The following is a 12476-nucleotide window of genomic DNA, read 5'->3' as shown; positions in this document are numbered from 1 at the left end:
GTTCAGTCGCTCAGTCGTGTCTGACTCTCCGCGACCCCATGAATCACAGCACGCCAGGCCTCCCTGTCCATCACCAACTCCCGGAGTTCACTCAAACTAGTCCACAGAGTCAGTGATGCCATCCAGCCATCTCATTCTCAGTCGTCCCCTTCTCCTCCCTCCCCCAACCTTTCCCAGCATCAGAGTCTTTTCCAGTGAGTCAACTCGTCGCATGAGGTGGCCAAAATATTGCAGTTTCAGCTTTAGCATCAGTCCTTCCAATGATCACCCAGGATCGATCTCCCTCAGAATGGACTGGTTGGATCTCCTTGCAGTCCAAGGGACTCTCAAGAGTCTTCTCCAACACCACAGTTCAAAAGCATCAATTCTTTAGCGATCAGCTTTCTTCATAGTCCAAAACTCACATCCATACATGACCACGGGAAAAACCATTGCCTTGACTAGACGGACCTTGGTTGGCAAAGTAATGTCTCTGCTTTTCAATACACTATCAAGGTTGGTCATAACTTTCCTTCCAAGGAGTAAGCGTCTTTTAATTTCATGGCTGCAATCAGCATCTGCAGTGATTTTGGAGCCCAAAAAAATAAAGTCTGACACTGTTTCCACTGTTTTTCCATCTATTTGCCATGAAGTGATGGGTCCAGATGCCATGATCTTTGTTTTCTGAATGTTGAGCTTCAAGCCAACCTTTTCACTCTCCTCTTTCACTTTCATCAAGAGACTTTTGAGTTCCTCTTCACTTTCTGCCATAAGGGTAGTGTCATCAGCATATCTGAGATAAAGTCAGTTAGGCAATACTTTATAGAAAAGTAATATAATAATGATGAAAAATGTTAAATACAAAGTTAGATGAAAAGGTAGGGAATAAAAAGCAAACATGGGAAATGTTTACTTTTCCAAATGTGCTGATGAGTTTTGCATATTTACTTGTCTACTTTACTTAATTTTTAACACTCGTAGAAAAAAAACAGCAAAACCATTGTTAACTTTGCTTTGTAGTGTGCTTTGAGTCATGAAGTGTATGAAGAAATTCCTTTCTAAGTAGTTCTTTCTGCCAATAAATTGTCAAGTGTACCAATACCACTAACTCGAGTAATTTCATAAGCATAAACTTCATACTGTACCCTCAGACACAGACAGAACAACACAGACAGTGTTATTTAGTCACTAAGTTCTATCTGATTCTCTTGCGACCCCATGGACTGTAGCCCACCAGGTTCCTCTGTCTATGGGATTTCCCAGGCTAGAATACTGGAATGGGTTGCCATTTCCTTCTCCAAGGGATCTTCCTGACCCAGGGATCAAACCTGTGTCTCCTGGATAGCAGGCAGATTCTTTACCACTGAGCCACCTAGGAAGTTGAAATATACTGTGCTTCTAAATAGTAAAGGGGTCTTTATGGGTTTAAGAAAAAATATTAAACATTTTTTGTTCAAAACTAAGAAACAAAGACTTTGTTTTAAAAAGGAGGTAGAGGACTTATTAATGATAATAACATAAATACATGAGCATCAGGCACAAAGTTAAAAGTAAGAAGAAAATAGCAGTAAAATAAACTAGGAGCAAAGGTTGATTAGACAGGCCAGGATATCTGATGAAACCCTGTGAAAGAGATTCTTGGTTATGGCACTAGGAAAAGAGACTAATGAAATGAAAAGGCTTTAAGGAGTTTTAATCATGATTTTGAAATACTTCCTCTACCTTCTTCAACAAACTTAAAGAGACATAAACTGATAATATTTGTTTACATTTGAATGTATTAAAGAAAGAGAGCCTACCTAACATCAGTTATCTTATGATCAATTCATAAGATAAGCAAAGTTCAATTCATCTCAGTTCAGTCATTTAGTCATGTCTTCCTCTTTGCAACACCATGAATGATAGCATGCCAGGCCTCCCTGTCCATCACCAACTTCCAGAGTTCACTCAAACACGTCCATCGAGTTGGTGATGCCATCCAGCCATCTCATTCTCTGTCGTCCCCTTCTCCTCTTGCCCCCAATCCCACCCAGCATCAGAGTCTTTTCCAGTGAGTCAACTCTTTGCATGAGGTGGCCAAAGTATTGGAGTTTCGGCTTTAGCATCAGTCCTTCCAATGAACACCCAGGACTGATCTCCTCTAGAATGGACTGGTTGGATCTCCTTGCAGTCCAAGGGACTCTCCAGTCCTGATCATGACCCACTGTAATAGCTGGTCTCTATGACATAATCTTCAATGATGTTTCATATGATTTTTTTTTAAAGATTTTCAATGCATTCTTTTCTTTTATTACTAAAGTGTTGGGAAGGCAGTCATAGACAATGCCCATTCAGGAACAATCTTGGGAATTTAAGCTAATATTCAATATTCCATTCTCTCAATATCATGATCTAATTCATAATTCACTGTGACATCTGTTTTATTTCACTTATCACAAGAGTATAAGTGTAATGCAGTAAGATTACAAGGTTAGTGCAGTTACCAAAAAAGAGCATGTATTCATAATTGAAGAATAGAGTTTACTGTTTTGAACAAACACATTCAGTGGTGGCTCATTTTGGTGATATTCATTTGTGGAGTAAATGGAGGAATTATCTAGCTATTTCTTCTTATATCCACTGTATGCCATGGATTATAACTATAATATGCACGTGCTAAATTGTGTCCGACTCTTTGATGTCCTATGAACTGTAGTGGGCCAGGCTTCTCTGTCCATGGGATTTCCCAGGCAAGAATACTGGAGTGGGTTACCATTTCCTTCTCCATGGGGTCTTCCTGACCTAGGGATCGGACCCACATATCTTGGTTGGCAGACAGATTCTTTACCACTGAACCACCTGGGAAGCCCTCATAACCATACCAGAGATTCAATAAACTCAACAAATGTCCTTTTTAGTTTCAGTTTCATGTGTGCTTTCCCCAACCATATTCAGGAAATTCTATTTAGTGAGAGAATTCAATAAATGACTTAAAAATATTAATCTGCTGTTAGGGCAGATGAATGAATCACTATTTAAAGTAAGAACAACATTTACCAAACAGGGGTTCCAAATGAACCTCAAGGTAAGAAAAGTGCTGCTGCTGCTGCTGCTGCTAAGTCACTTCAGTCGTGTCCGACTCTGTGTGACCCCATAGACGGAAGCCCACCAGGCTCCCCTGTCCCTGGGATTCTCCAGGCAAGAACACTGGAGTGGGTTGCCATTTCCTTCTCCAATGTGTGAAAGTGAAAAGTGAAAGTGAAGTTGCTCAGTCGTGTCCGACCCTTAGCGACCCCATGGACTGCAGCCTACCAGGCTCCTCTATCCATGGGATTTTCTAGGCAAGAGTACTGGAGTGGCTTGCCATTTGGTGAGGATTTCAAAAAATAAACACAATCAGTTTTAACAACATGTGGATTTGCCATTGTACACATTTTAAACTTTATTTTTAAGGAGTAGGAAAAGTTAATATGAATGGATACCAGTGAATGTGTATAGTATATAGACTTGTTGAATATGGTAGCTACTAGTCATATTCACACTTATGCAGCCAGTACAAATGGAGACAGGCTGTAAGTAAATATTAGATCTGGAGTTTTGTTAATTATTATGTTGATTACAAGTTAAAATTATATTTTGGATATGGTGGTGAGATAAAATATACCTGATACTTGTTTTATTTTTAAAATGTGGCTACTGGAGAATATCAATGTTATATGTACAGTTTGCATTATATTTCTCTTAACCAAGCTGAAATCAAGATTTCTAGATTTTTCTAGGACACATACTCCACCTAATCCCTTGCCATTGGCTTGATTTCTAAATAGACGGAGCCACATTTCCACCTTTCATTGAGAAGAATCGGGTACTACAATTCTTTTCCTCTGACATTTGCAGGTAAGACAGTCACTGATATAGTCCTGTAAGACAGAATTCTTTCACCAAGTGACAAAACACAGACCCAGAAGTTCATACTTAATAATCATAGTCAGTTAGTCAGTCAGTCAGTTCAGTCGCTCAGTCGTGTCTGACTCTTTGCGACCCCATGAATCACAGCACGCCAGGCCTCCCTGTCCATCACCAACTCCCAGAGTTCACTCAAACTCATGTCCATAGAGTCGGTGATGCCATTCAGCCATCTCATTCTATGTCGTCCCCTTCTCCTCCCACCCCCAACCCTTCCCAGCATCAGACTCTTTTCCAGTGAGTCAACTCGATGTATGAGGTGGCCAAAGTATTGGAGTTTCAGCTTTAACATCAGTCCTTCCAATGAACACCCAGGATTGATCTCCTTTAGAAAGGACTGGTTGGATCTCCTTGCAGTTGAGAAAAATAAAATATATTCTCTAGGAAGTTTTTCTTGATGTATCAAAAATAAATATAGAATTCATAATATGTTATTAAGCTTTTAAAAAAATTGAAAGTTGTAGAAGAATACTTTGCATAATGAAAATCATTTTCTTCTTTTACATTTCTAAGCAAGACATTCTTTCTTTTGCTAAAACTGGTAAAATGGTAGGGCATGGCCCCACCATAAGCAGCCTCATTCTCAGTATGTTCACAGCATCCTCACAGACATCAAGGAACGGATTGTTCTTACAGAAAATCAATAAGGCAACAGAGATACTAAATGACATAACAGAGCAATTAGACTTAATTGATATTTTTAGAACATTACATCCTAAGATAACCAGACGACTGTGTATTTGTTTCAAGTGCACATGGAACATTCTAAAACGTAGACCACATACTAAGACATATAATAAGCCCAAACAAATGTAACAATTTCTAAGATGCTTAGAAATTACTTTAAGCATCTTTTATGACCACAATGGCATGAAACTAGAAATCAATCAAAAAAAGAGACATGAGAAAAAATGATTACATGGAGACTAAACAACATGTTACTAAAAAAAAAAAAATAGATCTATGATGAAATCAAAGAGGAAATTAAAAATACCTTGAGACTAATGACAATGAAAATATAATCAAACAAAATCTATGAGATGCAGCAACTGCAGTCATAAGAGGGATGTTTATAGCAATACAGGTCTTCCTCAAAAATAAGAAAAATCTGAAACAGAGTAACTTATCTAGAACACACTCATACAATTACACAAAAATAAATGCAAAATGGCCTAAAATCCTAAATATAAGAAATAACACCATAAAACTCCTAGAAAAGGACCTAGGCAAAATATTCTCTGACATAAATAGTAGCAATGTTTTCTTAGGTTAGTGTCCCAGGGCAATAGAATTAAAAGCAAAAATAAACAGACAGGACCTGATAAAACTCATAAGCTTTTGCATAGCAAAGGAAATCATAAACAAAACCTAAAAGTGGCTTACAGACTGGGAAAAATTATTCACAGTCAAACTCAAAAGTGTTTAGTCTCCAAGAGATACAAACAGCTGACACAGCTCAATACCAAAACAACAACAACCCAATCAAAAAATGAGCCGAAGACCTAAATAGACATTTCTCCAAAGAAGACATACAGATGACTAACAGGCATGTGAAAAAAATGTTCAACATTGCTAATTATCGGAGAAATGCAAATCAAAACTGCAGTGAGGTATCACTTCACACCAGTTAGAATGACCATCATCAAAGCATCTACAAATAATAAATTCTGGAGAGGATGTGGAGGAAAAGGAACCCTTCTATACTGTTGAGAATGCAAACTGGTGCAGCAATTATGGAAAATAGAATGGAGGTTCCTTAAAAAATAAAAATAGTGTTGCCAGCAATGTTACTCCTGAATATATACCCAGAAAAGACAAAAACTCTAATTAGAAAAGGTATATGCACCCCAATTTCTTAGCAGCACTATTTACAACAGGCAAGATATGCAAGCAATCTAAATGCCCATTAACAGATGAATGGATAAAGAAGACCTGGTGTATATATACAATGGACCATTACTCGAGACATAAAAAGAATGAAACAATGCCATTTACAGCAACAAGGATGAATCTACTGATTACCTTATTAAGTGAAGTAAGTCAGAGAAAGACAAATATCATATGATATCACTTATATGTAGAATCTTTAAAAATGGTACAAATAAACTCATTTACAAAACAGAAACAGTTTCACACACATAGAAAATCAACTGACAGTTGCCAAAGGTGAAAGTGGAAGAGGGATAAACTAGGACTCTGGAATTAACATAGACATACTACTCCATATAAAATAAACAACAAGGTCTTAGTGTAAACCACAGGGAACTATACTCAATATCTTATTAAAACCTATAATGGAAAAGAATCTGAAAAAGAATTTGAAACTCTCTGTCCAGGGAATTGTTCAGGCAAGAATACTGGAGTGGATTGCCATTTCCTCCTCCAGGGGATCTTCCCGACCCAGGGATCAAACCCAGGTCTCCTGCACTGCAGGTAGATTTTTTACCACCTGAGTCACAAAGGAAGCCCAGTCACATAAATATTTAATCTATAGAAGAAAGTAGCTCTGAAAATACCTTCAATATAACTACTCCATAGTAATTTTGAAATAAAAATTATTTTCAGAAGACCTGGAAAACAAAGGTAAAAATAGTTCATACTCAGGTATTGAGCCCAGGTATATCTTTAAATGGGCTTCCCTGGTGGCTCAAACAGTAAAGAATATGCCTGAAATGCAGGAGATGGGTTTGATCCCTGGGTTGGAAAGATGCCCTGGAGAAAGAATGGCTATTCACTACAGTATTCTTGCCTGAAAGAATTCCATGGACAGAGGATCACAAGAACTTTTTTTCTAGAAGGGAATTAAGCAAGAATTCTAACAAGATTATATCCAGTTTTTCTAATTTAAAGCGATAATATACAATTTAAAATAAGAAAAAAAAAATCTCCAGAATGAAGTTGAGGTTCCCCAAATGAAGCTCTTTCTTATCTGTGTTTAGGTCATTTTACGCTGTGTTTGGAGCTGAAATTAATCTAAAAGGAATCCCTGTGTATAGATTTGTTCTACCATCCAGGACTTTTGCATCTCCACTTCAAAATCCAGACAACCATTGTTTCTGCACAGAAAAAATTATCTCCAAGGATTGCACCTTATATGGTGTGCTAGATATTAGTAAATGCAAAGAAGGTATGCAAAAGTTCTCATGTCACAATTCATGACCTAATCTGCAATATTCTTTAAAATGTAAACTTCACTCAGGATTCCTTTTCTACAAGAAATCTAAAGTGAGAAAGCAGTAAGGACAGAAAGTAAGGGTAATAGTAGGATTTTTTTTTTTTTTCCCATTTTTGTCCCACTTTCAAGGCCCCAGTTGTTTCAGTGTTGCAAAACTTTGTTTAGATAAAACCACACTGATACTTCCCTGAGCTACTTTGGAAAATGTCTCTTTAGATCCTATGCTCATTTTTTAATTGTGTCATTTTTTCAGTTGTGTGAATTCCTTGTATATTTTGGATGTTAATCAGTTCAGTTCAGTTCAGTCGCTCAGTCGTGTCCGACTCTCCGCGATCCCATGAATCACAGCACGCCAGGCCTCCCTGTCCATCACCAACTCCTGGAGTTCACTCAAACTCATGTCCATCGAGTCGGTGATGCCATCCAGCCATCTCATTCTCTGTTGTCCCCTTCTTCTCCTGCCCCCAATCCTTCCCAGCATCAGAGTCTTTTCCAGTGAGTCAACTCTTCTTATGAGGTGGCCAAAGTATTGGAGTTTCAGCTTCCAATGAACACCCAGGATCAATCTCCTTTAGAATGGACTGGTTGGATCTCCTTTCAGTCCAAGGGACTCTCAAGAGTCTTCTCCAGCACCATGTGCTTTGCAAATATTTTCTCCCATTCCAGGCAGCCTTTCATTTTTAATGGTTTCCTTTTCTGTGCAGAATCTCTGCTCCTTTTAGACATCGAGAAAAACGAAAATAATTCCCAGAATACTCTGAGCATCCCAACTTATCTGACATTTTTCTAAATTTTTTTACTCTAGGAAATGGTAAATAAAAGTGAGCATATTTCAAGATGTCTCTGAAACAAAAGTTGATTCAATCAATGAATTGGGAGTCTCTCTTATTTTGCTCACCTTCTTCATGTTGGAGTAGGTGAGAATAAAGAAAGAAAAGCCTCTTAAATAAATTCTCAAAGACATATTACTGCCTGAAACATGAATGTACATGATTGTATTAATAACTTTGTATTCAATAGCTAAGCTTTATATATTGAAAATAAACACTTAAGGGATGAACAACAGAAGTTTATGTTTTATTTTTGATCAAAAGTGATCAGATGTGATACTTTTCCCTCATCCTTATCCCTCAATTTCTATTCAAAGCAACTCTGTTTCTTTTTCTTTTTTTTTTAAGTTAGAAACTTTATTTTCAAGGAAATCTTTCCTGAGTGCTATGTGAAATGAGGAAAACAATTTATCCCAAATGTTTCTTAAACACTGTTTTCAGGAAAACCTGTGTACATTTCACTTCCTCATTTTCTACATGCAAGTCCTGAAATTGCAGAACCTATTGAAGGCTTAAGTCCAAATGAAGAGGAACATAGCACGTACTTAGATGTTGAACCTGTAAGCAAATATATTACTGATCTGATTGGTCTAGTACTTTTTACTGAAAGAAAATTAAATTCTCTTCTTTCTGTTAATCACATTTACTGATCATATTTATTACATCACAATCTAGATAAATTAATTTTTTAGTGAATTATAGTTGATTTACAATGCCATATAATTGCAGGTGTATAGCAAAGTGGTTTAGTCATATTTTTATGTATATGTGTATATACTTATATATATATATTTCGGATTATTTTCACTTATTAAAAAATACTGGGTGTAGTTCCCTGTGGTATATAGTAGACTCTTATTGGTTATCTATTCTACATAGAGTGATGTGTATATATTCACTTACTTTTATTTCAAGGAAAATAATGGTGGTTGTCTTCCTATTGTTGCTTATGAAATGCCAAAGTAATTCTATTTTAGTTTTTCAACATATAAAGTTTTATAAACATTTCTAATTGTTCATAGTTCATGAATAGAAATGATGGATATGATTCTAATTGAATTAAAACAACTTAGTATAAATTACAATTTTACGCTCATTTTATACTTAACTGTGAATATTGTTTATATGAAGGGACACTGTAGATTACAAGGAACTAAAAGATTTTATTGGTATATGTGCATTTAAAGCAAGATATGTTATAATTAGCATCAAGAAAAATCTATTACGTTTCCTGTACTGTAACAGTTTTGACTTTTATTTCAAATGTTCTTTTCAAAAGTTAAATGGCATGCCAGAATTTTAGTAGCCACATTTCATTTTAAATAATACTAGAAGTAATGCTGTAATTATACTGATGATACATGGGTTCTGACTGAATATATTTTTGACTATATATAGTTCAGGATTTAAATTGACTACATGAATTCTAGATTTCACTACTATTGTTGATTTCCCAAAACCAATTCAGATAAATATCACAAGTCTAACTAAAATCTTGATAGTAGTTTGGACAAAGAAATTGTGTGTGTGTGTGCATATATACACATAAAATGTGTATATATTACATATAAAATGTAATTATGAAGTTTTATGTACATAATATTTAATATGTTCAGTTAATTAATAAATAAATTTCATACATTTTAAGTACTACAGTTTCAGCTTAGTTTCTATAACAATAAGTTTTGGATATTATAAATGAATTATTTAAAAGAAATTGGTGGTTATTTTAGTTTCTCTCTTTTTAGATAACTGGATTTACTTTACAATTTGCACAACGGATGCAGATCAATATACTAGTTAAGCCAGCAAAAAATATTGTGTGAGTCTCTTAAATAGGTTCATTAAATTTTTAATATTTTCTTATTAGAAACTGAGTATATATATGAAATTAAGTGGAAATAGTACAAAATTAAAACTTCTCTTTGGCTTAATATCATGAAATAATTACTAAATGCTTGTAATTTTTATCTGTAATTTAGAATTATATCTAGTACATATTAAAATGGCATTTATACATATTCTGGAATTAGTATTTGGTGACACGGCTCATTTTGCTAGCTGTCCAAATATTTCCATAACAATTGATTTTAAAATTCAAGTTTACTGGGTATAAATTGTCAAAAGGGAAAATATATACTTATAAAAAGTCAATCTAGTTATAAATCTGTATTAGAAAGATTTATAAGAATGAAAGATGTCTGAGAAACAGACATTAAAATTTAAATGATTCATTACAGGGAACAAAAAAATCAAGAAACTCAGTAATTTGTAATTTTTTAGAATTTTTTAAAATGTTCAGAAATTTCTGAACACTTATTTACACTAGCAGTTACTAACATTTGTATTAAATATTTGTATTAGTATATATTTTCATAATTATTTTTAATGTTTATTACAGAGCATTAAAGGGTCTGAAGCACAACTATTTGGTGCCTATTCTTTGGCTTAATGAGGTTAGTATTTTTATCTATTAGTCACCAAAAACAATAAGTTTCCTACATAGAAAAAGCTTTCAATGTTTGAAATATACATGTATAGAATTTGAAGTTTTATATGCTTCTATTACTTATATGAGCGAGTTTATATATTATTAAATATATAAATATTTTCAGAGAACCAAACTACACAGAAATATCAAGGGTTACATTAGTTTCCAGTGCTATTATTTCTGGAAGATGAAGTACTTGCTATACTTTTAGATTATTTTCATAATATGACTAGAAAACATTTTTCTTGTTATATTGCTCATGGTAGGAAAGAGGCATGGATATATGTAACTCCAAGAACTCACTGTGAATATTGTAGTGCTAATAAAAGCAAGTCAAGCTTATAATGACCAAGTAAGAGTAGGTGTCAGCAGTCTATCCAAGTACCTGACAAGATATTTTTAGTACAAATCATGGAGTCCATTAACCATAGAATTAGGAAAAGCACTGCAGAAATCTTTAGAGGAAAGAAATTGTTGACCTTTGCCATTTCCCTCTGTCACTAGCAAACATGCTTTGGAAACCTTAAAGATATTTCCATGAGACTGTTGTATAGATCAATAAAGTCAGTGCATAAAACATGTTCAAGGGAGGAAAATTGTATTTCTCTTTCTAAATATTCAACCTTGACGTTTATTGCCTCCTTTGATATGCAAAAGAACTTTCATTGGCTTGTCTTATAAAGATAACTAACACAGTGTTTTCAAAGAGGACTAATACAAAAGTGCAGAGTTTTGAGTAACTTGTTAAGCTAATGAAATGAAATAATGCTAATAGTTATCTTGATTGCAGACTGCCACTATTGGTGATGAGAAGGCAGAAATGTTCAGAAATCAAGTGACTGGAAAAATAAACCTCCTTGGCCTGGTAGAAATGACCTTAATGAGTGTTGGTGCAGTGATGTTTATTGCTTTTACAATATCATACTGTGCATGTAGATTGAAGAATGCAAAATAAGTAAGTAAAATATATAACTATATATATGGCTTTAGTAACATTCATTTATATATTACTTGCTATTTCATCAAAAAGGGGTTACAAGTTAGGCTGTAAATATTTCTGCACATGTCTGGCCAACTATCATTTCTGATACATCCTTGAAGTTTTGATACTTAATGAAAATTAAAACATCAATGAATCTGGGAAGAATGGGCTAAAATAGGAAATTGTCACACATATTGCACAAAAGCTATATATGTACTTTTTCTTATTTATAGCTAATTATATTAAAATTACAGCTAATTAACAGATCACTAAGGAAATTTACTGGAAAAGAGTCTGATGCTAGGAGGGATTGGGGGTGGGAGGAGACGGGGACGACGGAGAATGAGATGGCTGGATGGCATCACCAACTTGATGGAAATGAGTTTGAGTGAACTCCGGGAGTTGGTGATGGACAGGGAGGCCTGGCGTGCTGTGATTCATGGGGTCACAAAGAGTTGGACACGACTAAGCGACTGAACTGAACTGAACTGAAGGAAATTTATGTAAAATTGAAAATGGTAGATATTTGGGGAGACTGGAATTACAAAGGAAAAGAAAATAAAAAGGAAAAGTAAGTAAGCTAAAAATTAATGAGAAATGAAAACAATAAATGATAGAGATAAAATGAAATATGCCACTTCAAAATGAAAATAGCATATTAATATAAACAGGATTTTTGCCTATATACATGCTATCCAAAATCACAATGTGCACCACAAATGTGTAATGTGGAAGCCCTAATTAATGATTACAACACATGAGCTTAAATTGAATATAACAGTACAAGAAAACAGAAGACAAGCAATGTTTGACACAGTAAAATTAAGTTACTCAGAGTTTACAGGAAAAATCAGATAAATACAGACAGATTCGAGTTTTGGCAAAAACTATAGCGGTGGATGGAGGAGCCTGGTAGGCTGCAGTCCGTGGGGTTGCTAAGAGTCAGACACGACGGAGCGAATTCACTTTCACTTTTCACTTTCATGCATTGGAGAAGGAAATGGCAACCCACTCCAGTGTTCTTGCCTGGAGAATCCCAGGGACGGGGGATCCTGGTGGGCTGCCATCTCTGGG

The 12476-nt window shown here is 35.1% G+C and overlaps 1 protein-coding gene across 2 annotated transcripts in view; it reads left to right on the top strand.

Annotated features, from left to right (window-relative positions):
* The window catches only part of LOC129552343 (platelet glycoprotein 4-like), a 44254-nt gene that overhangs the window by 29364 nt on the left and 2414 nt on the right, over positions 1-12476 (top strand). For both annotated transcript variants that reach the window (XM_088833957.1, XM_088833958.1), the window contains exons 8-13: positions 3786-3855; positions 6864-7051; positions 8371-8489; positions 9678-9751; positions 10331-10385; positions 11211-11375. In XM_088833957.1, coding sequence (XP_088690083.1) covers positions 3786-3855; positions 6864-7051; positions 8371-8489; positions 9678-9751; positions 10331-10385; positions 11211-11375 — 671 coding nt within the window. The remainder of the gene's footprint in view (positions 1-3785; positions 3856-6863; positions 7052-8370; positions 8490-9677; positions 9752-10330; positions 10386-11210; positions 11376-12476) is intronic.

The sequence above is a fragment of the Moschus berezovskii genome, chromosome 3 (assembly GCF_049115385.1).
Source record: "Moschus berezovskii isolate FMDL1 chromosome 3, NW_MosBer_1.0, whole genome shotgun sequence".
Taxonomy (NCBI): Eukaryota; Metazoa; Chordata; class Mammalia; order Artiodactyla; family Moschidae; genus Moschus; species Moschus berezovskii.
Note: the sequence above shows the minus strand (reverse complement) of the source record. Positions and strands in the feature narration are given on the sequence as shown.